Source organism: Danio aesculapii, chromosome 13 (assembly GCF_903798145.1).
Source record: "Danio aesculapii chromosome 13, fDanAes4.1, whole genome shotgun sequence".
NCBI classification, from domain to species: domain Eukaryota; kingdom Metazoa; phylum Chordata; class Actinopteri; order Cypriniformes; family Danionidae; genus Danio; species Danio aesculapii.
This window is the reverse complement of record NC_079447.1, coordinates 5,220,603-5,247,835: the sequence shown is the minus strand read 5'-3', so window position 1 is coordinate 5,247,835 and position 27,233 is coordinate 5,220,603. Positions and strand designations below refer to the sequence as shown.

At 36.7% G+C, this 27,233-nt stretch overlaps 1 protein-coding gene across 1 annotated transcript in view; it reads left to right on the top strand.

Moving 5' to 3' along the window:
* mertka (c-mer proto-oncogene tyrosine kinase a) overlaps positions 1 to 27,233 on the top strand; it is a 78,488-nt gene that overhangs the window by 46,919 nt on the left and 4,336 nt on the right. Inside the window, exons 8-16 of the mRNA XM_056471424.1 lie at positions 2,321 to 2,456; positions 5,654 to 5,792; positions 11,925 to 12,013; positions 13,392 to 13,487; positions 13,899 to 13,979; positions 18,452 to 18,544; positions 18,671 to 18,789; positions 23,413 to 23,522; positions 26,384 to 26,543. Coding sequence (XP_056327399.1) covers positions 2,321 to 2,456; positions 5,654 to 5,792; positions 11,925 to 12,013; positions 13,392 to 13,487; positions 13,899 to 13,979; positions 18,452 to 18,544; positions 18,671 to 18,789; positions 23,413 to 23,522; positions 26,384 to 26,543 — 1,023 coding nt within the window. The remainder of the gene's footprint in view (positions 1 to 2,320; positions 2,457 to 5,653; positions 5,793 to 11,924; positions 12,014 to 13,391; positions 13,488 to 13,898; positions 13,980 to 18,451; positions 18,545 to 18,670; positions 18,790 to 23,412; positions 23,523 to 26,383; positions 26,544 to 27,233) is intronic.

Sequence of the window (27,233 nt, the reverse complement as noted above, 5' to 3'; positions counted from 1 at the left end):
CAGCTTTACGCAACCAGCCTGGATAAGTCACATGCTTTGGTGTGTGCATGTGTGTGTGTGTGTGTCCTGCGTGCCCAGCACTCCCAAATGTACAGAAAACAGCTTCTTATTTTAGAGTTTTGCATGTATGCAGTTTTTGGTGTATTTCACACAAATAATCTCTTCTGTAATGCTTAACTAGTTACAATGTGAATACAGTGATGTTACTTGATTTAGTAGCTAGTTTAATTCACTCAACCTCAAGACTACATAAAACTATGTACTATTTTTTTACTTAATAATAATAATAATCATAATAATAATAATAATTATTATTATTATTATAAATCTTTTGAAATTGTAGAAAGTGCTGTTGAATAAAGAGAAGTTTGTTTGTTCAACTCAATTAAAAAACATTTAAACAGAAGTTGCCCTATCATACACCAGGTGCATTAAGGAGCAAGACGTGTTTGGCATGATTTGTTGCTATTTTCAGACCGGCGCAACTGTAATTTTCATGTTTTGCACCACGTTGTTTGAATAACAAACCCATTCGCATCACTTTGTGGACTCATGGGTGTGCCGGTCTATATCGGAGGTGTGTTAAGGCGCATTGTTGGCAAGTTGCTTTTTTGAGAAACTAAAATAGACCGTGCCATTGACCAACTAAATTTGACCAACCTTCTTCAACTCGGGCTGTTTTTTTCAGTTTTATTGATGACAATTTCTATAATGTGATTATTGTTAGCAGTGTTATTTATTATATGCATGCTTATATTTGTTTGAATAAAATCAAGTTTAGATTTGTCCACCCGTCGGGTTTTTGGAGACGTCTGCATCACCATATGGGGCATAAGAACACGACGTGTGTTTGGATATAACTCAGTTTTTTGACCACACTTCAGTATTATTGTTCATTTATTTGTTTGCAAATTAAAACTGAGTTTTGAAATAGTTTTGAAACAAATCCTTACGCTTAACAGACAAAATTAAATATGTAGGCTAATGAATGTCTTCAGTGAAGTGCGTACAACACCGTTTCCTTATCCACCAAAGTAAAGGAGTAAAGTTGATAGTAAAGGTAAAGTAAAGAGGCTGAATGGAGGAGGCTCGTTCTTTATCTTCATGCTGCAGATGCTCTCTTTAACTGTTTTCTCGCTAGTGAAGCTCTCAGTTTTTCCACTTATAAAATCCGCCATGTAAATGGCAAATACGCCATGGCGCAAAACAACTGACTCTTAAAGGGAATGGGAGATGAGACTCTGATTGGATTAATGCACGTTATGCTCAAAACACACCCAGAACTCATTAAGAGAATAAGCACAACCCTGTTAGACCATGCGCCGGGGCGCTCAGCGTATTTTTTCATCCATAAAAAAGCAAAAGTGTATTCGGACACGCTCTTAATGCTTAATGCGCTTTAGACTTCGTGCCTTGATCGTTAAAATAGAGCCCAATAGTAACTAATTCTGAATAGCTAATAGTTTTTTTTGTCTTTGCCATAATGGCAGTACATATTTTGTTAGTTATTTATCAAATATTCAGCATTAAGTGTAATTTAAAGGCTTAGCTCAGTTAATTATGTTAATTAGGCATGTTAGAGTAACAGTAGGTAATAGTTGTTGTCCAATCCTAAATGGATCAAAAAATCTTAAATGGATAGTTCTCCTAAAAATAAAAATGTGCCAACTATTTACTCAGCCTCAAGTGGTTTTAAACCTTTATGGGTGTCTTTCTTCTGTTGAACACTAAATAATATATTTTGAAGAAAGCAGTTTGAAATTTTGAAATTCAGTAACCATTGACTTCCATAGTAGGAAAAACAAATACACTGAAATTCAATGGTTACAGGTTTTCAGCTTTCTTCAAAATATCTTTAGTGTTCAACAAAAAATGTAATTCATAAATGTTTGAAACAACCAAACGGTGAGTAAATGAACATTTTTGAGGGATCTATCTTTTTAGGGTGCTTATAATATTGACTTTATAGACCATTTCAATGTGCTCATGTCATTGGCCCATTAACATTTCCTGCTTGTTATCAAACTATTTCATAACTGTAACGAGGCAATTCAATCAAAACTTAATGTTAAAACAGCTGTCATAACATTATTCATCAATTTGTGGCTCTTTCTGGATCACATTGATGTTTAATGCAAAACAGGAAATATATTGGGACTGTTGTTATTATTGACAATACTCAAAATAATCTATACTGTGATATTTACTTCTTTTTTGAAGACTTTCTTCAGAAGTAAGTTCTTTCAGAGTTATTTAATCCTTTTGTGTGTTTTTTTTTGTAAAATGTAATGTAAATAAATGGTGTTTGTGTGTGTTTCAGATTCGCAGCATGAGCACAGAGGCTGCAGTGGCTCTGCAGGAGTTTAACAGCACATACAGTGTGGAGGTGGTGGCCTGCACACACAGCGGCTGTGGCACTAAACGATCACGACACTGGCTCGTTGTGCCCAGCATTGGTGAGCAACAAACTTCCTCTGGGTTTCACTGTTAAAAAGATTAAAGAGTAAAAAACTGTAATGCAGTGGCACTGGAAAAATACTAACTACTAAAGATTTTACCTGTCTTTGAGGCCAAATCCTTAGTTTAAATATGTTGACCACTAGATCTGATGATGTTCACAATTGTTAATTCAGTTCAACCTTTATTTGTATAGCGCTTTTACAAGGTAGATTGTGTCAAAGCAACTTCACATAGAAGATTATAGTAAATTGAAACCGTGTCAGTTCAGTTTTCCGAGTTGAAGTTCAGTTTAGTTCTTCAGAATAGTCGCAAAAAGGAACTATTCTGAGAAACTAAGGAGTCACAACATCACAAACTACAAGACACCATTCCCTAGCACTGTAGACAATGAACGACTTGCAAACGACCTGAATGAGTTTTACTGCCGGGTTGAGAAAACCCCCCACACCCACTCTGAACTGCTCTTCACGCCACCATTAACACCTCCACCACCCCCCCCCCCCCCCGCCTCCCCTATACCTGCACTTCAGTTCAGTGAAGATGAGGTGTGCCAGGTCTTTCGGAAACAGAAGAGGAAAAAAGCACCAGGTCCAGATTTTATAACACCAGCCTGTTTAAAATCCTGTGCTGACCAACTGGCCCCCATCTTCACCCTGATCTTCAACAGATCACTGGAGCTGTGTGAAGTGCCCTCCTGCCTCAAACGCTCTACCATCATCCTCATCCTAAAGAAACCCAAACTTACAGGACTAAATGACTACAGACAGGTGGCGCTAACATCTGTGGTCATGAAGTCTTTTGAAAAACTGGTGCTGGCCCACCTGAAGGACATCACTGAACCCTCACTGGACTCTCTTCAGTTTGCCTACAGAGCAAACAGGTCTGTGGATGATGCAGTAAATATGGGACTGCATTATGCTCTGCAACACCTAGACAGACCAGGGACCTATGTGAGGATCTTGTTTGTTGACTTCAGCTCGGCGTTTAACACTATCATCCCAAAACTTCTCCTGCCCAAATTAACTCAGCTCTCTGTGCCCACCTCTGTCTGTCAGTGGATCGACAGCTTCCTAACAGACAGGCAGCAGCTAGTGAAGCTGGGAAAATTCTCATCTAGCATCCGCACAATCAGCACTGGTGCCCCCCAGGGGTGTGTCCTCTCCCCACTGCTCTTCTCCCTGTACATGAATGACTGCACATCAAAAGACTCCTCTGTGAAGCTCTTGAAGTTTGCAGTTGACACCACACTTATCGGCCTCATTCAGGACGGTGACGAGTCTGCTTACAGACAGGAGGTTAAGGAGTTGGCTGTCTGGTGCAGTCACAACAACCTGGAGCTCAACACGCTCAAAACAGTGGAGATGATAGTGGACTTCAGGAGAAACCCCCCTGCTCTCCCCCCACTGAGCATCATGGACAGCATTGTGGCAGCAGTGGAGTCATTCAGGTTCCTGGGCACCACCATCTCTCAGGACCTGAAGTGGGACACTCACATTGACTCCATTGTCAAAAAAGCTCAACAAAGGCTGTACTTCATCAGCTGAGGAAGTTCAACCTCCCAAAGGAGCTGCTGAAACAGTTCTACACCTCCATCATTGAATCAGTCATCTGTACATCAATAACTGTCTGGTTTAGCTCAGCTACTAAATACGACCTCCAAAGACTACGTCGAATAGTTCGAACTGCTGAGCGAATCACTGGTACAACCCTTCCTACTCCCCAAGAACTGTACTTATCCGAGCGAGCAGGAGGGCTGCCAAAATCACTCTGGACCCCTCACACCCAGCACACTGCCTCTTTGAACTTTTACCTTCTGGTCGACGCTACAGAGCACTGCGCACCAGAACAGCCCGACACAGAAACAGTTTCTTCCCTCAGGCAATCCATCTCATGAACACTTGATGATAATAATTGTGGAACCAACATCACTACTTGCAATACACTTTTATACACATATACACTTATTTAACAACACACTTTACATGCCAATTTGCACATAACAGCTGCACATATAACGTTGTATATAGTAATATAACTGTACATACACTTGTCAATCTGTATGCTTGCATTCACTACTTACTTCTATTTTTTTAAATATATTTATTATCTGTTTTTTGTCCTGTCTCTGTAATCCTGCTGCACTGTAGAAGCTCTGATTCTGATTCATTTAAGTGTGGTTTAATTTTCACTGCTGAAAGTCCAAACACTGAAGAGAAATATCCATCGATGCGCCGCTCCACAAGTCCCGAACCAAGCAAGCTAGTGGCAACAGTGGCAAGGAACAAAATGTACCAATTGACATAAGTGAAGGTACAAAAACCTCGAGAGAAACCAGACTCATTTGGGCACGATCATTTCTCCTCTGGCCAAACGTCCTGTGCAGAGCTGCAGTCTAGATGCCGGAGGTTGGAGAATGCTGGACGTCCATCGTGGAGAAGCTGCAGGTGGGAGAGGTCACCGGCGGATGTTCAGGCTGGCCCTTCAGATCAATGCGAAGACTCGTCTGTCACTAGGGTCTTACAGGAATCAGTCAATGCTCTCCACTCCTCCATGACCACCACAGCAGCTGCTCAGGATACGGCCTGGTCCAAGATTATGGAAATGTAATTTCTTTAGGGAAGTGTTTCCGGCTCCGGTTGCCCTAAATAATGCAGACTAACAATCCTTTAGAGGATTTGGATTTCAACAGCATTTGTGTTTTATGTGTAAGCTAATGCAAAGAGATGTGTCTTTAATCTTGTTTTAAACTGACAGAGTGTGTCTGCTTCCCGAATTGTGCTAGGAAGGCTGTTCCAGAGTTTAGGTGCCAGATATGAGAAAGGTCTACCGCCTACAGTTGACTTTGAAATTCTGGGAATAATCAATAGTCCAGAATTAATTGAGCGTAGTGGACGTGAGGGGCTATAACACACCAAGAGCTCCCTCAAATACTGGAGATCTAAGCTGTTTAGCCGACATTATTAATAATAATAATAATAATAAAGTATAATCAATTTTAAGGTTATTTCTTCTACATGCTTGGATTTGTCTTATGTACATCTTTAATTTAATAATATTTGAAGACATTGTGTCAATTTCCTACCATCAATACATCAAAACTGTATTTTTGGTTGGTAATATGCATTGCTAAGAACGTAAATTTAATAACTTTAAATGAAAAAGATTTGACCACAGCTTTGTTTTGTCCGTGCAGACTCTCCTGATTCTCCATCCTCAACTCCGCTTCCCAATCGTCCTGATTCTGCCTTCATTGTGCTCGGGGTGGTTTGCGGTTTCCTTCTGGTGATCGTATTGTGTTGGGTGGTGTGGCTGCACAACAACTCTCATTTACCGTAAGTTCATTTCTTCTTTTCTCATTCGACATGAAATCTTAATTAACTCGGCTTAGTTCCTTATTATATAGTCCCAGCGGAATGAACCACTAACTATTCCAGCATATGTTTTATGCAGCGAATGCCCTTCCTGCCGCAATCTAGTACTGGGAAACACTCATACACACTCATTCACACACATACACGCCGGACAAATTAGCTTACCCAATTCACCTTTAGCGAATGTCTTTGGACTGTGGGGGAAACTGGAGCTCTCGGAGGATACCCACGCCAACATGGGGAGAACATGCAAACTCCACACAGAAACGCCAACTGACCCAGCCGGCACTTGAACCAGTGACCTTCTAAATGTGACAGTGCTAACCACCGAGCCGTCATGCTGCCCCACACAATTGCAGGATGTAAACAAAACATTTTGAGAAAACAAAAACAAACAAAACAAAAAGATAAGAAGGAAACTCCGATTTTTAAATGCATATAAAATGTCAGATTTCTGCTAAATATGATTAACAGAATTATGACAGAATTTATGAGGAAAAAAGTCAGAATTGTGAAAGGATAAACTTAGAATTATTAGAATAAATAATCTATATTAAGACCAAGAATTCTGGAGAAAAAATTAAACCATGAGTTGTGAACTCAGTTATTAAGACCCCGTTTAGACTTTTAGCTTTAAAACGCGTAAGTTTTGCTACAGTTGCACCTTCCGCCTACACTGCCCTGGAGTTTTCGAGCCCCAAAAAACGCTGCTACTCCGTGTCAGTGTGGACAAGAGAAAACAGAGACATCAGAAAATGGAGGCGTGACTGCAGACATTTGCCTGGGTCTGATTGGTGATTTTTCCTCAATATATATATATATATATATATATATATATATATATATATATATATATATATATATATATATATATATATATATATTTTTTTTTTTTAATAATGTATTTATTACATTTTTAAGCAATACAGATACAACAACAAACAAATGAACAGAACGTGGGGGGAAAGAGAAAAATAAAAAGTTAATAAATAAATAAATAAAAAATAAATAAAATGAAATAAAAAAAAAGGGGGGGGGGCATTAATAAAATTTGTGATATTGCATATTCATGCACCACAAACCTTCGTAAGATCTGACCTTGTTAAATCAACCCTCGATTGATGATTATGGAGGTTTTGTTTAAACCCATATGTAACAAAAATGGATCCCACCTCTCATGAAATAAAACATCTTTGCCATGTAAGACACAAGTTGAGTAGTCCAGTGGTACATATTCAAGTATTACCCTGTGCCATAAAGACTTTGTAGGAGTTTTGTCCGTTATCCAGTTCAGGAGAATACATTTAGATTTTTCTCAATATTAAGTGCACAGTTCAGTTCAGTCTTGCACACCCTTTCCTTGTAAGTTCAGACTTTGCAAGTTTGATCCATAACAAACTCCCGAGAACACATCGGGTAAATCTTCCAAGGAAACAGTGTACTTTATAACATTGTTCGCAACAGTAAAAAATCATGATTTTCATTTTGATATTAACAACTTAACAGACACCAAACATGTTGAGGCATCGTGTAGCTACATATTTATTTGACTCTATGCATATTTAGAACAAAACTGAGCCTAAAACATTACTGTCTCCTTTCATTTTCTTCGAAAAATATAAAACATGCCCTGTCTCTTTTGCTGAATATCAGTTTTAATAATCAATAATGGCCACTATAAAAGTATAACGTACAATAAGTTTATACATTATAGCAAATAAAGGCAAGCAATCAGTCAATGTGCAGAATCAGTGTACACGGTTACATAAATTAATATATTAACTTATTTTTGTGCTCAGCCAAACACATTACCTAAGAACAAGTAATAAAATCAAACGACCAAAGACTCGTTAGATTGAGACAAGATGAATTAAATATCATGTTTTACAATTATAGTGAGACGCAATCCAGCAGTATATCCTTGATGAACTGTCTGACGTGCACTGCTCTCACCTGGGGAGTTGTGCTCAAAGCACCCGCTGACTGCCAGGAGCTCAGACCTATATGCTCAGTGCATGCCAGAGTGTGTGTGGTCACGTGATGTGCGTTTTCAGCGGTGTAGTGTGGATGGAGATCTTTTCAGAAATGCTAGATGAAACGCCAGTGTGGACGTGGATCGTTTATGTTCCAAAACGCAGTTTTAAAGCTGAAACAGATTAGTGTAAATAGGGCCTTAATGTATAACACCAAGAACTCTAAAACAATACAGAAGAAATCATGAAATTGTGAAGGGGGAAAACATCCAAGTTCTGAGATCTGAGAAATTCTGAAAACAAGCTTCCTATTTAATATTGTGCATTTAGTTTTGTCGTTGTTAATGTTTTTTCGTGAGGTGTACTGAAAAACATTGCACAGTCATTTTTTCTCTATATTAGATTTCAGTAATTACTGTTGAATCTCCCTCTGCTGAGTTATTTTGAGATGTCTTTTCAGTCCAAGACCGAATGTGAAAACAAGAGCTATTTTTGAGAGCAGCGTGTGTTCATCATAATGCATTGCGGAGGGGAAATTGCAGGCTTCAGGAAAGAAAAGCAGAGGGAAAGTTGCAGTTCTCGGTCTGTAAAAACAGCGTGGCTTCACAGTAAAAGCTAATTACGGAGGACAGAGTTTGCCAAAGCAGCTCTGAGCGTAAAGCATCAAATTACCTCTGGATGTTTGCAAACGGGATTTGGCCCACTGGATCAGCGGGGGTTTCAAGTTGTTGTTTTTTTAACAATCTTTTTATTGAGATGTGACAGTTTAATACATCAGAGTCATATTTACATCTTTGTTTTAAAAGGGAAACAACAATACCAAAACAACAATACCAAAAGAGAAGAGAAAAAGGAAATTGAAAAAAAGGGTGGGGGGGGCATGGGGTAACAGATTATTCTAGATCAGGGGTGCCCAATTTTTTGGTATGAAGGGACAAAAATCAAATATCATTGAGCGCTGTGGGCCGAAGATAAATACAGTGGTCCCTCGACATAATGCGGTTTACCTTTCGTGGCCTTGTAGTTTCGAAGATTCCGGCTATAGGCGGTTAATTCCTCTGAAATGGAAGAGCCCTCCTTCTTACACTTGTTGGAGAAAATTAGGTACTCTAACAAGTGTGGGCGTCACTTTGGTGCAGTGGGTAGCAGGATCGCGTCACAGCAAGAAGGTCGCTGGTTCGAGCCCCAGCTGGGTCAGTTGGCATTTCTGTGTGGAGTTTACTTGTTCTCCCCATGATCTTGTGGGTTTCCTTCGGGTGCCCCGGTTTCCCCCACCAGTCCAAAGACATGTGGGATAGGTGAATTTGGTAAGCTAAATTGTCCAGTGTGTGTGAATGAGTGTGCATGGATGTTTCCCAGTGATGGGTTGCAACTGGAAGGGCATCCGCTGTGTAAAACATATGCTGGATAAGTTGGCGCTTCATTCCTGTTAAAACTTCTTTGATGTTAGTCTAGGGTGAAAGGAATTACATTTAAAGGTGTGGCAGTTTTACAATGTGATGGTGTAAGCAAAAGACATGAACAACGGAACTGCCAACAAAAGAGATTTAATGTACAAAAGTGAAAACCAGAATAATGCACAAATATACATACAAAAATAAATATTTACATTAATAAAAAGAATGTAATAAAGTAGCAAATTCCAAAAAAATATCAAATAAAAAAATTAGTTCAGTTCAGGAGTAACTCAACTCAACTCAATTTATTTCTATAGCACTTTCAACAAACCACAATGGGTACCAAAGTGCTGTACATAAAACACATAAAACGCATGCAAATATACACAAACCAAAGTACATAAACTCACATCACATGATTAAAAGCTAAAGAAAATAAGTGTGTTTTCAGTGACCTCTGAGTAAAGGGAAGATAGTAAAGCCAAACAAAAGAAAGAAATATAACAAAACAATTCTAACTCATGAACAACCCCATATGCGAATATAAGAAACGAAAAGTCTTCAGCGCCGTATTTTTCCCTATACTCAACTGTAAATTAAATAAAGACAAAAATTGCGTTCCCCTTATACCTGGTGCCTTTAACAGTAAATTTCCTACATGCTTGCAAAATGTAAGTCGTACGACATCTTCCCTATCCACCTCACTCTGAGAAAAGAGTGAACTTGATGAGGTATAGCTCAGTATTGAGGGGAAAGAGCTGGGCCAAAACAAATCAATCGAAATAAAAATGTACAAAAATCACAAAAGTGGACAAAAGTAATGCAAAATAATTTTACCCAAACAAAAGTTAAGCAAAAACAACGGAAATCTAAACCATGTCAGCAAAAACACACAAACACAATATTAAAGGAAACATGCCCTTTTTATGTGACTGAACCACGTCGCCCAATGATGATGGACTGCTCTTCTGACCAATCAGCTGTCGTGAAGGCGGACCTAACAGAAATGACAGGCACGGAGAGAGGCAAAAATACAACCAATGTACTGTTACGACCATAACAATTCTGCTGTGGTGACCCCTGATTAATAAAGGGACTAAGCCGAAAAGAAAATGAATGAACGAACAAGGAGGAGGAGAAGGCACTTCCAGTTCAGAAGAATTAACCGCCTAGCCAGAAGGGTTAAGAAGTCTATAAAGTTTTTTGCATAAAATAACAAAATATTTTTCAGCTATGATTTATATTCATTTTTAGTCCACATAATACCAGTGTTTTAATGAATAAAGAAATTATTATTTGGTAGAAATCCCTGACTATGAAATGATGTTACACCTTTATATAAAAAAAGGAATATTAACATTTTACTACTAACATGTTAAAGAGTGTTAGTGTCATTATTTGCTGAAATTTTATATATATACACTACCTGACAAAAGTCTTGTCGTCTATACCAGTTGTAAGAGCAACAAATAATACCTTGACTTCTAGTTGATCATTTGGAAAAGTGGCAGAAGGTCATTTTTTCCTATGAATCATCTGTTAAACTGCATCATAATCATCACAAATACTGCAGAAGACCTATTGGAACCCGCATGAACCCAAGATTCTCTTAGAAATCAGTCAAGTTTGGTGAAGGAAAAATTATGGTTTGGGGTTACATTCAGTATGGGAGAGATCTACAGAGTGGATGGCAACATCAACAGCCTGAGGTAGCAAGACATTTGTGCTGCCCATTACATTACAAACCACAGGAGAAGGCAAATTCTTCAGCAGGATAGCGCTCCTTCTCATACTTCAGCCTCCACATCAAAGTTCCTAAAAGTGAAGAAGGTCAAGGGGCTCCAGGATTGGCCAGCTCAGTCACCAGACATGAACATTATTGAGCATGTCTGGGGTAAGATTAAGGAGGCGTTAAAGATGAATACAAAGAATCTTGATGAACTCTGGGAGTCCTGCAAGAACGCTTTCTTTGCCATTCCAGATGACTTTATTAATCAGTGATTTGAGTCATTGCAGAGATGTATGGATGCAGTCCTCCAAGCTCATGATGGAGTCAGACACAATATTCATTCTGTTTCCACTGCAGCATGACTTTATATTCTATACTGGACATTATTTCTGTTAAGTGACAAGACTTTTGTCTAAGCAAAGTCAGACCTTACTGTCCTAATGAAATCATTAAAAATCAAGGCATGATCATATTATTTTGGTCAAATAAGTGTAATCTAGAGGCCTTTACCTTTCAGATAAGCCACTTCTGATACCAAATGATCAACTAGAGTCAAGTTATTATTTGTTGTTCATAAAACTTAGGCAACAAGACTTTTGTCATGTAGTGTATAATTCATTTATGTCCATTAAAATAGTTTAGACACAGAACATCGTTAAGAATAGAAAGATCAATTCAAACAAGCTGTTGCAAAAGAATTGTAATTGTACAAATGTCTGTCTGTCTGTCTGTGTGTGTGTGTGTATGTGAGTGAGAGAGAAAGAGAAAAATACTGCTTTTCCAGTAAGTTCATTTGAGCCAAGTTAACGAAAAACAAGACAAAATCCTAAGAGAAAAAAATGTGGCACTGTGTATCTGCTCCAAACTATTGCACAGATTTACTCCACATCAGCTTTTCAGCCTGAAATTGAATCAGGATGAGTGCACTGGCAGCCTGTTTGTGTGTGTTTTTGTGTGTGTATGTACAAAAATGTGCCTCTGGCTCCCTCTACAGGTGTTGGTTCGGTGCAGATGATAAACTCACCCCGATCGTGGAGTACAAACCTCAGAGATCCTACAACCGCTCAGCCATCGAAACCACACGTACGCCAGCTTTATTATTACACAATCCTAAAGAGATAGTTCACTCTATACTGAATGATCTGTGATCTTAGGCTTATATTAACAAAAAGAAAAGCATTTATTTAGTAAGAGTGGTTTAAATTAGTACAAAAGAATCTGTTTGGGCGGTTTACATTATTTCTATTTAGACATATGCTAAAATTCAATATATTGTGATAATGAGCACACACAATATTGATATCATGGGCACTTCAAAACAGTACAGTGAATGATTACTTATCATTGAAACTTTTAGAGTGTCTTTTAAGTGTATTTAGATTGTATTTGCAGTGGTTGTTTATAAAAGCAGCAAATGCTTTACAACGTAGGGAATGTATTTTCAAACATTTTCACAAGTTAATCTGGGATACGTCATTAAAAATAAACATTTAAAACAAGAAAAATTAAAAACAAGAAAATGTGATACCGTCAGAAGCCTAATTTGAGTGTTTTTTTTAATAAATATTTTATTTTAAGCATTTTATCTATCTAACCATTAAATGTTTTGTTAATTTTTTATAAAATGAAGTATTTTATTTAGTATTATTTTATTAAGTAATAAATTGCTTTAATTTTTAAAATTGTTTTATTAAATTAATCAATAATTAAATTATCAATTAGGTTAATATTATTATTAATATTATTATTATTATTATTATTATTATCATTATTATTATCATTATAATTTTTTTTATTATTTATTATTATTATTATTATTATTATTATTATTATTATCATTATTATTATTATTAACATTATTATTATTATTTTTTTTTTATTTTTTTATTTTTTAATTATTATTATTATTTTTTTTTTATTATTATCATTATTATTATTATTATTATTATCATTATTATTATTTTTTTTTATTTATTTATTTTTATTATTATTATCATTATTATTATTATTATTTATATTATTATTATTATTATTATTGTTGTTGTTATTATAATTTTTATTATTATTATCATTTTTGTTATTTTTATTATTATTATTATTATCATTATTATTATTATTATCATTATTATTATTATTATTTTAATTATTTTTTTATTATTATCATTATTATTATTATTATTATCATTATTATTACATTTTTCCTTATATTGAACACAAAAGAACATTTTGAACACTATTGGGAACAGGAAGCCATTGACTTATTTAATTATTTTTATTTTATTTTTTTTACTGTGCATGAAAGTGGCTGCCAGTTTTTCAACATTCTTCAAAGTTTATTCTTTTGTGTTCAACAGAAAAAAGGTTTGGATCCACTAATGCCAGTAAATAATGAGTGAATTTCCATCTGTGTCTAATCTTTAAGGATTTCATTTTTATTTTGTTTTTATTAATTTCTCTGTAGTTGCTAGTCTGGGCATCAGCAGTGAACTTCAGGCCAAACTGCAGGACGTAATGATCGTGAGGAACCTGCTGTCCATCGGTAAAGTCCTGGGAGAAGGTGAGAACTCAGTCTCTAGGTGTTTTGTTAACCCTTGTGTGCTGTTAGGGATGTTTTCATTCACTTTGAGGTGATTTAGAGTCTTAATTTGGCCACAACTTTCTCTGTGTTTCAGCAAACGTAATTTGATTTTTGCTGACAAAGCTTATTTTGACCCATATTTTGGGGGAAATGATTTGGAATTTTTCAAAACTCACCCATACACTCTGGGCAAATTTACTACCCTTTCATTATGTTGGTGGCTGTTTTTGCCCCATTGACTTCTATCATAATGACTTTTTTGACTGCAAAGTCATGATAGAATATAGTCATGCATTCTTAATTGTTGCAGCTTTTCCCTGTTGGGAAGAGGTACAATGTGTGATTGGTGTGGTGTGGGATTGATCTAATGACCTGACCTCTCTTTTACAGGTGAGTTTGGATCTGTGATGGAAGGACATCTCAGACAGCCTGACGGATCCACTGAAAAGGTTGCAGTGAAGACCATGAAATGTGAGTCAAGTTGGTTAACATTAAGACTATAGATGTAGATAGCAGTGGCTGTTTATGTGAAAATATTTTTAAAAGCATTTAGTATGAAGATAAATCAGAAGCAAACCTCTAGAGCTTGCAAATCTAAACTTGTGATGACAATATTTATATGTGGAGGTCGAAATTTACACTCACAGGCAATGATTTACACAGGCAATGATCAAATTTGAAGATTTGGATTAATAGTTATGTATTTGTAAAATGTCATTCACAACTAGATATTAAAGTTTGAGGACAAACTTTATGGTGGCTTGAAAAGCCGAGTCTGAATTAGCATGTTACTAGCATGAATTAGCAAGTAACTAGCATGATTCTAACATAAATTAGCATGTAACTAGCATGATTCTAGCATGAATTAGCATGATTCTAGCATGAATTAGCATGTTACTAGCATGTTTCTAGCATGAGTTAGCATGTTACTAGCATGTTTCTAGCATGAATTAGCATGTTACTAGCATGATTCTAGCATGAATTGGCATGTTTCTAGCATGAATTAGCATGTTACTAGCATGTTTCTAGCATGATTTAGCATGTTATTAGCATGATTCTAGCATGAATTAGCATGTTTCTAGCATGTTATTAGCATGATTCTAGCATGAATTAGCATGTTACTAGCATGATTCTAGCATGAATTAGCATGTTACTAGCATGTTTCTAGCATGAATTAGCATGTTACTAGCATGATTCTAGCATGAATTAGCATGTTACTGGCATGATTCTAGCATGAATTAGCATGTTACTAGCATGATTCTAGCATGAATTAGCATGTTACTAGCATGATTCTAGCATGAATTAGCATGTTACTAGCATGATTCTAGCATGAATTAGCATGTTTCTAGCATGAATTAGCATGTTACTAGCATTGATTCTAGCATGAATTAGCATCTTACTAGCATGATTCTAGCATGAATTAGCATGTTACTAGCATGTTTCTAGCATGAATTAGCATGTTACTAGCATGTTTCTAGCATGATTTAGCATGTTATTAGCATGATTCTAGCATGAATTAGCATGTTTCTAGCATGAATTAGCATGTTACTAGCATGATTCTAGCATGAATTAGCAGGTTACTAGCATGTTTCTAGCATGAATTAGCATGTAACTAGCATGATTCTAGCATGAATTAACATGTTACTAGCATGATTCTAGCATGAATTAGCATGTTACTAGCATGTTTCTAGCATTAATTAGCATGTTACTAGCATGTTTCTAGCATTAATTAGCATGTTACTAGCATGTTTCTAGCATGAATTAGCATGTTATTAGCATGATTCTAGCATGAATTAGCATGTTACTAGCATGATTCTAGCATGAATTAGCATGTTACTAGCATGATTCTAGCATGAATTAGCATGTTACTAGCATGATTCTAGCATGAATTAGCATGTTACTAGCATGATTCTAGCATGAATTAGCATGTTACTAGCATGTTTCTAGCATGAATTAGCATGTTACTAGCATGATTCTAGCATGAATTAGCATGTTACTAGCATGATTCTAGCATGAATTAGCATGTTACTAGCATGATTCTAGCATGAATTAGCATGTTACTAGCATGATTCTAGCAGATTAGCATGTTACTAGCATGATTCTAGCATGAATTAGCATGTTACTAGCATGTTTCTAGCATGAATTAGCATGTTTCTAGCATGAATTAGCATGTTACTAGCATGATTCTAGCATGTTACTAGCATGTTTCTAGCATGAATTAGCATGTTACTAGCATGTTTCTAGCATGAATTAGCATGTTGTTTGCATGTTTCTAGCATGAATTAGCATGATTCTACCATGAATTAGCATGTTACTAGCATGATTCTAGCATGAATTAGAATGTTACTAGCATGTTTCTAGCATGAATTAGCATGTTACTAGCATGAATTAGCATGTTACTAGCATGTTTCTAGCATGAATTAGCATGTTACTAGCATGTTTCTCGCATAAATTAGCATGTTGTTAGCATGATTCTAGCATGAATTAGCATGTTTCTAGCATGAATTAGCATGTAACTAGCATGATTCTAGCATTAATTAGCATGTAACTAGCATGTTACTAGCATAATTCTAGCATGAATCAGCTTGTTTCTAGCATGAATTAGCATGTTGTTAGCATGATTCTAGCATGAATTAGCATGTTACTAGCATGACTAGCATGTCACTATCGTGTTGCTAGCACCTTTCTAGCAAGATTAGCATGTCAGTAGGATGTTAAAACTGTTAGCGTGTGTTAGAATAGCTAGTCACAGTCTCTGGGACAGTTGCTAGGGTGCTGAAATTGGTTGCTAGGGAGTGGCTAGTAAGTTTAAAGGTAATCAGTGATTGGCTGCTGGCTAGACTGAGTTGAATGAGGTCAGACTCTAGTCTGTAGGACAGTCTGATGCAGAGTTATGAGCTCACAAAGGTTGATCCAATGTTAAGTCAATGGGAGTCTTTTACAATGGAAGTCTATGGGACAGTTGCTAGGGTGCTGAAATTGGTTGCTAGGGAGTGGCTAGTAAGTTAAAAAGTCATCAGTTGTTGGCTGCTGGCTAGACTGAGTTAAATGAGTCCAGTAAGAAGTCTGTAGGACAGTCTGATGCAGAGTTATGAGCTCACAAAGTTTGACCCAATGTTAAGTCAATGGGACTTTTGGGATTTTTCTGGGTCGTTTTTCGGAAAACCCAAGGTCGGATCAGTTAGAAAAGATATAGCAACCCGAGTCAGACCAGTTTGAAGGTTTGACGAAAGTTTGAAGTATGTAGCTTGAAAGGCCTAGGAGGAGATACACTTAGAAATTAGTCTCAGAAGAAGAAGAAGAAGAAGAAGAAGAAGAAGAAGAAGAAGAAGAAGAAGAAGAATAAGTTTAAGATAGATAACAGTATGCTGGCTTTTCAAGCCACCATAATTACAAAATGACAGACAGAATTTAGTATCTATTTATCTGTCTAATTTTCTAAGCATTTTATTTAAAGCCATTTAAACATTTATTATGTTGATTATTATTACAAGCAAAAGATTGACTGGTCTGAGGCTAAAAGATAATATAATAAATAAATAAAGGAAGAAGTACTATTATATAGCACTATTATACTATTTATTTTATAATAACTAAAAATAAAGCATCAACATGAATTTCTCAACACAGCAGTAATGACTTTATGATTTTTTTCACATGCAAGATTGATGATAACAGAGATGAGATTGATAAGCACCATCAATCTGCCTCCTACAGCATCATCCTAATTAGGGCGATTAGGCCGATTAAACTCTGGAAACTGGACACAGTTTCAATTTACTATAATATTCTATGCTAAGCTGCTTTGACACAATCTACATGGTAAAAGAGCTATAGAAATAAAGATGAATACTATTATTTATCAAGAATGATCAAATTAATACATGATAAATGATTAATCTAGCTTTTTTAATTGATAATAATTACATTTGAGTGTTTTATATAAAAATATTTTAAAGTATTTTATCTATCTAGTCATTAAATGTTTTTAAAATAAAATTAAGTTTTAAATTAGTTGGATTTATTAAAATAATAAATAATACATTAATAACTTATGTACTATTAAATATATACTACTACTACTACTACTACTACTAATAATAATAATAATAGTAATAATAAAAACTGAAGATATTAAAATAACCAACATAAATGTAATATTTCTTTAAAAATAAATTGTGAGGTTAAAATATTTTTAATAATAACCCCAACTAATTTAATACTTAATAAAATATTTTAAAATAAAAACATAATGTTGTTTTAAAAAATAAATAAATAAATAAAACAGTTGCAAAAGTGTAGGTGGTCTTATAATCTCTGTCTAGTGCTTTAAGAACTAATTTTATCATAATAAACTAAGCACATAATAAACACTTGTGATACTTTCTCCATACGCATTTGTACACAGCACCTTATAACTTGTATATTTAGAACAAATCTACATACAATTCATCATCCAGAGCCTTTTGTCTAACTGAATCTCTGTTTAATGTTTATCGTCTTTTTGTGTTAGCGTCACTTGTCACTTTATGTACACTGGAAGCTTCTGTAGCCAAAACTAATTCCTTGTGTGTGTAAGCACACTTAGCAATGAAACTAATTTGGATTCTGATTCTATTCAAATGCAGACAGTTATATATTAATGCAGATATATATTAATATATTAATGCAAAGCCATTGAACAATATATTCAATTCAATTTAAATCTGTATAGTTGGATCAGGGGTGTCAAAACTTGATCCTGGAGGGCCGGTGTCCTGCTGAGTTAGCTCCAACTTGCTTCAACACAACTGCCTGGAAGTTATGTAATAAGAGCTTGATTAGCTGGTTCAGGTGTGTTTGATTTAGGGTTGGAGCTATACTCTCCTGGACACCGGCCCTCCAGGATCGAGTTTTGATAAATATAAAAAGTCTAATATCTGATTAATTTCTGCCTCTTTCAGTGGATAACTTCTCCCAGAGAGAGATTGAAGAGTTTCTAAACGAAGCTGCTTGCATGAAGGACTTTCACCATCCGAACGTCATCAGACTCTTGGGTAATTAACAACCATTGTTTCTGAATACACTAGAAATCCTCTTTATTTTCAGAAAGAGTGAAAACAGTCTGATATAAATGTGCAAGAGGTTTTTAAATCCACGTTGCGCTGATTGTGTTTCTGTAGGTGTTTGTTTGGAGGTCGGATCTGGACACTTTCCGAAACCAATGGTTGTGCTTCCCTTCATGAAATACGGAGATCTGCACAGTTACCTGCTTCGTTCACGTCATGGGGAAGATACTGTGGTAATAACACTAAATAAACAACATCACTGTTTATTCTTGCTTGAACCAAACCGTGCTGAGGGCCTGTGCCATGATGGTGGTTTAACAAACTCAGGATTTCAGGATTAATTTTTAATGACACAGTATGTAAATTCCACTAGAGGGTGTGTATTGACAACAAACAAAGGTGTATTTTGATGATGTGTGTGGAATTATGAGAGTTGTGGTCTTCATTACATCATACAGGACTCTTGCAGAAATCATGTTAATAGATGAGTAAAATGTTTAACTTATTATCATAGTAGTATGAAGCAGAGAAAATGCACACTGAATCGGAAAGTTCTGTCCATAATTTTTGTACATTCAAATTCGACCTCACGTTGTGTCAATCGTACTGACCCGCAGCTCTTTGATAAGGAGGTGGAACTCTCCTTTCAGCCATCTAATGATGGGTTGGACCCAATATTTCATCATTCTTTTTCTTTTGTTAAGTAAGGAGAATCATCTTCATTATTTTGCTACGGATTAATTAATATACATCGCACTTTGTGTGCAAGGTTTGTGTGTGTGTGACAAATTTTCCTAATTTTAATATAAACGCATAAGAAAATTTCAGATTTCAGTGTGCAATGACCTTAAGTCTAAAAGCTTGCGAAGTGAAACGAGAAATGCTGAAGTAATTGCTGATGTGAGATGAGCATGATGTGGCAGGAAAACAGCAGAGCTTTTATTATGCCACAATCCACCCCTTCCTGTTCTTGAGCTTGTGATCACAAAGAAGCAGCAGCCCTGTTTTAATAGGCTAAATTTATTTTAGGCTTCTGTTATAGTGCTGATATGTGCAGGATAATCAAACACACAACATATTTAAACATCTTTAGGGGCTTAAGCCTCATTTAATACAGTATTTGTTCAGGTTAGTTAAGCTTATTTAATGAAGACACAGATGTTTATTGTAAGCTCATGTTAACTCACGATGCATAATCTAACATTAGCAAGCTTGAATTTGGATTTTAATAATGAATTAGTAAATGTTGCATTACATTTAATAAATGCTCAACAAGTATCGTTCATAATTAGTTCATGATAGTAAATCCATTAACTACGGAAGCCTTATTGTAAAGTGTGACCATTGTAATTATAATAAAATACATTTCTTTTATATTTAAAAGTATTTTACAATTATTCATTTTGCTCACAGTTGAGTGGTCGGTTCTTATATTGTCTACCATCATGGTATCTAAAACCCAGGATTGTTGCAAACTAAGGGTGCTTTCACACCTAGACTTTTGTTTCGGAACCTGGCGCGTTTCCTCAGTTCACGAGTTCACACTTGCAATAGATTCAGAATAAAGCGTATTTGGCGTGCTGTCCGGGGAGAGGGATCTGAGCTCGGGGAAGACATCCAAACTCGAGTTATTTCCCTTATCAGGAAACAGAGAGGAATTGGGATTCGAGCGAAGTATCTAGCCCGGCCCCAGAACCCTCCCCCTGGGATTGTAATGCTTAAGAGGTGAGGTGACGGGGTGGTGGAGGGATGCTAAAGTCGTAAAATGCTGCAGGTAAGACAGCTTTGGTATATATAGGGGTTTGGTCAAGAACTGATTGGATAATAGAATAATTGTCAATGACGTATTTGATACTGAAACTTCTGCGCGTGCTCCTCCCGAAATTTGTTTATAAAACATCACTTAGCGCGGTTCGTTTGGCATATGTGAATCCAGCAATCACGCTCGGATCCACGCCAAAACAATCGGTCCGAGATCGCCTGAATGAGGTGGTCTCTGCTCGATTGAAACAAACTCTGGAGCGGATCGGTTGTAGTGAGAAAGCAAAACGATCCAAGCCCGGCCATATCACAGTGTATTATGGATATGTAATAGGCAAATATACGGCTATATGAATGATGAGTAGGGCGGGATGTTATTCCTACCAGTAAATGTGCGTTTCATGTCAAATACGACAGTGAAAGCATGCTGAACTATTAACGAGAGCTGTTTATCCGTTAAGAAAATTGACCGAACTGCAGTCTTAGTTTAGCTGTTATTTCTCTCTATAATGTAAAGGCTATAATGCATAATTCTAGCCAACGGCTCCGTATGAGAAAGTCTTACCCAGGGGCGTCGCTAGACCCAAGTTACTGGGGCACGTGCCCCAGTAAAAATCTCCAGTGCCCCAGTAAATGCATTGAGATATGATTTACTTAATATGCAAGTGCAGGGGCATTGCTAGACATAAAGCTCTATTGAGGCACCCAAAAAATTACAAATTAAAAATAAAAATTATATATATATATATTATTTTTTTATTTTATTTTATTTTTTAAGAAAATTTATTATAAATAAAATACAATAATTATTCTAAATAATCTTAAATGTAACTGGAAAACAATGTTTAGACAACTGGAGTGATATGCTAAGATCATTTAAGAAATCTTTTGCATAAATATTAATTTCATTTAAATTAAATTCTATAGACAATTCAATACAATACAAAAAAAGATGTTTTATAGAATTATCCGTTGTCTTAGACTTGACACCTGGCAGATAATTATGTTTATTAAGTCTTTACCTCCCTGACTCCTCATCCCTCCTTTTTGCTTCATATTGTTTAAACTTTAGTTTTGTCGACTAGTTAAACAAAAAAGGCTGTTACGCCGGTTTTACAACGCATGAGCGACACGTGACAAGTAAGTAGCCTGTTTTTTTGGCGCGCATGTTAACTACTGGGACTCGCACCAGCAGAAGAGCAGCGCGTGAGAGAGGCGCACACGCGGAGAGGCGCAATATCTCTGCGCACATGCGGAGATGCATCAGTTTGCTTTTTTATTAAACACATTGCTTTCACCAGCGTTGGTTCGGTTGCACATAGAGAATAACGTCTTTATTTCGGAATTACCACTTAATAAATACACTTGCATATGAAGTAAATCATATCTCAATGCATTTACTGGGGCACTGGAGATTTTTACTGGGGCACGTGCCCCAGTAAATTGGGTCTAGCGACGCCCCTGTGTTAGTGTATTTATTAAGAGTGGTAATTCCGAAGTAAAGACGTTATTCTTTATGTGCAACTGAGCCAACGCTGGTGAAAGCAATGTGTTAAATCAAAAAGTAAACTGACGCATCAACGCGTTTGCGCCGAGAACCCGCGCGCCCTCTCGCACGCGCTGCTCTTCTGCCGGTGAGAGTCCCGGTAGTTAACATGCCCACCAAAAAAGCAGGCTACTTGCTTGTCACGCGCCGCTCATGCGTTGTAAAACTGGCGTAACAGCCTTTTTTGTTTAGCTAGTCGACTAAACTAAAGTTTAAACAATATGATGGTGATCTTACTAAGCATGCCTCCTGATAGATTTTTTTGTATGAAGCAAAAAGGAGCAATCAGGAGTCAGGGAGGTAAAGACTTAATTAACCTAATTCTCTGCCTTGTGTCAAGTCTAAGATGACAGATAATTCTATAACACATCTTTTTTTGTATTTTTTGAATTATCTATAGAATTTTATTCAAATTAATATTTATGCATAGATTTCTTAAATGATCTTAACATATCACTCCAGTTGTCCTAACATTGTTTTCCAGTTACATTTAAGATTATTTAGAATAATTGTATAATAACAAGAATACTTTTATTTATAATAAATATTTATAAAACATATATATATATATATATATATATATATATATATATATATATATATATATATATATATATATATATATAGTGTGTATATATATATATAGTGTGTATATATATATTGAGCTTTATGTCTAGCAACGCCCCTGGTCTTACCTCTGATTTATACTTGGTGTCGATGTCTGTGGGTGTCAACATTCAAAATTAAAACGCAGCTTTCCGCTTATAATGTCTTATTGCTCATCGACATAAATTAAAATAAGGACTCATGACAGCTGAGCAGGACTCTGCAAAATAAACACTAAAACTGACCAATGTGAGGAGAGTTTACATGACTTTAGCTTTTTTGGTCCGTTTAGAGACTTGCCATGTGAAAGCAACCCCATATTTACGAAAAACAGATCCTAAAGGTAACATATTTAAAGAAAATAAAATAGGTCTAAGGATAGACCCTTGCGGAACTCCACATGTCAGGGGTCTGGAGGATGAAATGGTCTGACCAACATTAATACAAAAGCTTCTGTTTGACAAATAAGATCTAAACCATTTAAGAGCAGAGCCCTGAATGCCTACCAAATTCTCAAGACGGGAAATAAGGATCTCACAGTCTATAGTGTCAAAAGCTGAAGTAAGGTCAAGAAGCATAAGGATCACAGAGTCCCTAAATAACAAAATGTCATTCATCACGTGTAGCAGTGATGGAAACCAGATTAAGGAAACCTTCTAGTCTGAAATGAAATACACCGTTTTCCACCAAGGCAACCCAGAGTGCGGAAATATACTTGGGTAAACTGGCAGTGGGCTGGTTATAGAGACCAAAACAAAGGCAGACATTCTGATTTGAAGTTTGCATTTCCAAAGCAGAATAACTGACTTTAGCATTGTTTTTACAGATAAACAAGTATGCTCACTTAGGATGTTTCTAAAATATTCAACACTTCTAACTGGCTAAGCAGCTAACCCGTCTTGATGATACAGGCTCCTGGTCTAATAGCATGTTGTTTTTCTAGTATCTCCCCATGCAGATGCTGCTGAAGTTCATGATAGACATCGCTCTGGGAATGGAGTATCTCAGCAGCAGAAACTTCCTCCACCGAGACCTGGCCGCACGGAACTGCATGTATGTGTCCTCAACTTATAGTCTATTGTCTGCTTTAAAGGTCTCGTGAAGTGCTTTTTTTATTCGATGTTTGATCTAATCTCAACTGAATTATGAAGAGAGGGCGGGACATAGAGTAGCTCCTCCCCTTTGTAAAGAACAGCCAATAGTGTTTTGTTTTATGAAAGCCGTGCCAGGGAGAGTGGTTAAGCTCAAGCGCATCAAATGAAAAGCAAAGCGTCTTGAAGGGGCGGGGCATGTCAGACACTAGAGAGGATTTGATTGGTCAAATGATTTGATGAGAAACTGAAGTATGAGCTGATGTTAAAAAAAAAAGTTGACCCATTTAGGTGCAAACTTCAAAAATTCGGATGTTTATATCAGGTTTATATCTTCTAAATGTGAATTTTGTCACTGTTTTGGAGCAGCATTAGCTTATAGATATCCTTAAAACTAACAGACTGATTCAAAAATAGATATTTTAATTTCATTTAAATCCTGCATGTTTTATATTGTGAATGCTGGTCACCTAATTAACTTTAAGCAGCAGTCATTGTGTTTATTATGGCCCATTACGGTACGGGTCGATACAGGTCACATTTATCAGGCTTGCGTTTCCACTGCCTAAAGGGTACAAATGGTACTCATTTGGTGGGTGTAATGTACGACAGAAAGTTTCAGTCAAAGTCATTCTCGCTTGAGGAAATGTCTGCAGGGAAGCTGTATGGGTCGTTCGCATATAATTTAAGAAGAACTTCTCACTAAACAGATGCTTTATACACATAAATACTTGCCTATAAATGTTCATTACTAACCTTTCTATGAACATGGGTTAATTATAACTGTAGATCAAAGATCAATGCAATATAGCCTACTGTAACGTCTGCGATTATATAAAATAAATAAATAAATGCAACATATATTAATACATACAGCCCCTTACAGTCTCCGATATATACCAATTACAGATAAACTACACAAACCACACATTTAGTCCTTATTTGGGTTGAAAAACAACACAACATATAGCCCACAGTCAGTGTAAAGCTCTTATCTGTATCTTTAATCTTTTCCAGCACATGTAACCTCTGTTAGGAAGTCTTTCCATCATTCCCAGTTCATAATAGTCCAAAAGGCGATGATAATAGTTAAACATGGTGGTTTGATCATGTTTTAGGTTGCTGAAAGAATCATTTGCTGCTTTGTTTTATTCCAGCTTCTCCTTTGTTTTTTCGTGCGTCACTCTCGTGTTTGTCCATTTCTGAAAGGATCAGATGTCAGCAGCACTTCAATAATCACGCGCACGTTATTATCATCAGCTCAGAAGTTTGTTATTTCAAATATAAACGTGCAGCGAACACGCACAAGAAAGTGAAACCGCTCGTGCATTAGATGGCTTAAATGGGGCACAGGGTAGATTCTGCTCTTCTTCTTGGCTTTGTGGCTGTTCATCAAGACAATGACAAGGTTTGTTTGAGCTCAGGTCGACTATGGCTCGTTATTATATGTATATATTATTACGGTGTAATGTCTCGGCTGTGTTTTTAAAAATGGCGGTTCCTTTGTTTTCATTCTGGCTTGTTGCATGAGCGAATGACGCTTCTCTGTAAACCAATAGCGTTCAGGTGTGCGTCTTGTTCTGCCTTTTGGTACCCTTTGCTACTGGCTTGTATGGTTCAGGGTATGTAGAGCTGCGCATCAATGGAGCTAAATAGAACTGAAATTTAACACTGAAAACTGAACTGACACGGTTTCACGGTTTAATCTTCTACGTAAAGCTGCTTTGACACAATCTATATTTTAAAAGTGCTATACAAATAAAGATGAATTTAATTGAATTTTGTCGTGCTAGGTACCCTTTGCAAAGAGTACCCAAAAAGTAATACGGTACAGTTCACTTTTAGGTACATTTTGACAGTGGAAACGGCCATTAAAGCGCACCGAACCGTATCGTAGCATTACCATTTAGTGGAAACGGGCCATTACCGTGCACTGATGCCATATGTAAGATTATCAGATTCAGTACCACTTTTTTGCAGGATTTACGCGGCGGATGCCCATCCAGCCGCAACCCATCACTGGGAAACATCCATAAACAATCATTCACACACACACTCATACGCTACGGTTAATTTTAGCATACTTAATTCACCTGTACCACATGTCTTTGGACTTGTGGGGGAAACCGGAGCACCCGGAGGAAACCCACGTGAACAAGGGGAGAACATGCAACTCTACACAGATATGCCAACTGATGGCCCCAATAGCCTAGTGGTATTGTGCACTGACATATAGCACCAACGTGCTCACGGCTACCCGAGTTCTATTTCTGGCTTGAGGTCTTTTGCCGATTCTTCCCCTCTCTCTGCTCCCAATGCTTTCCTGTCTGAAATCTCTACTGTCCTATCATAGTAAAGGTAAAAAACTCTTAAAAAAAAAAAAAAGAAATGCCGACTGGGCCAGCTAAGGCTCGAACCAGCAACCTTTGTGCTGTGAAGTGAACATGCTACCACTGTGCCACAGCATCGCCGGATATTTAAATTATATTCCAATAATAGCAGCTATCATAAGGTGTTATAATTCAGAATTTTGCTTTATTTTTAATTAAACAAAGTGTACTTTCAGAAGCATACAAATCTTACCAAGCCTAGATTCATAAATATTTTGTTTCTAAAGCACTTAGATTCTGTTGAGGCCGCTTTACAATAATGAACAAAAAACATCATAATATTTCAGTTTGTGGCTCATATTGGCACAAACACACATCAGGCAGTAGCACAGTAGTGGTAATGACTGATTTTGTTGACTCTCTAAGTCATTGTTCTTCTATGTATTGTTTACTTCTATGTATTGTTTATGCACCTTGTGTTTGTTTTTTCCAGGTTGCGTGATGACATGAGTGTGTGTGTTGCTGATTTCGGATTATCAAAGAAAATCTACAGCGGTGATTATTACAGACAGGGCCGGATAGCCAAGATGCCTGTTAAATGGATTGCAGTGGAAAGCCTCGCTGACAGAGTTTTTACTGTCAAAAGTGACGTGGTAAGAACTTTCACGTCCTTTCCTTTTAACAGAGGTGGTCCACTACAATATCATATTTTAAACTTTAGTTGATGTGTAATGTAGCTGTTTGAACATAAACAACATCTCTGAATGTAAGATGCTCAAATTCAATGCAAAGGGAGACATTGGCTTTTACAGAGTTAGCTTAGCAAAGCCTACAGCGAATAAAGTTTGTGGACTACAAAAAATACATTCGGGTTAGTGAGATTATAAACTCTTCTGGTTTCGCACATACACCCCGCGCAGCAAAGGGGCGTGGCCAGATGTGCTGTAATGTTATAACCATAGACTGTAAAATATATGGACGTAGTATCCGTGACGTCACCCATAGGTTTCTGAACATTGCAAAAGAAGCTACAAGTAGGCGCGGCCAACCGTCGCCATTTCGTTCATGCGTCATCGCACCCACAGCGTGATACCAAACAAGGGCAAAGAGGCAGAGAGTGAGCGGAGCTACAGACGCCTGCTGGCATTTTGCGTAGACCTGGCTTAGACAGACTTTACTTTAGAAGAAACGCTTGATACTTCATTACCTGCGACTCGTTTGTGTTCTGACCACATGTGCTTGGCTGTACACTATATCAATAAAGTGTTTAGACGTTTAAAACACTGTTGTAATACATTGAGCCACTAAACATTGTTCTTTTGACGTTTTTCAACAGGCGGAAG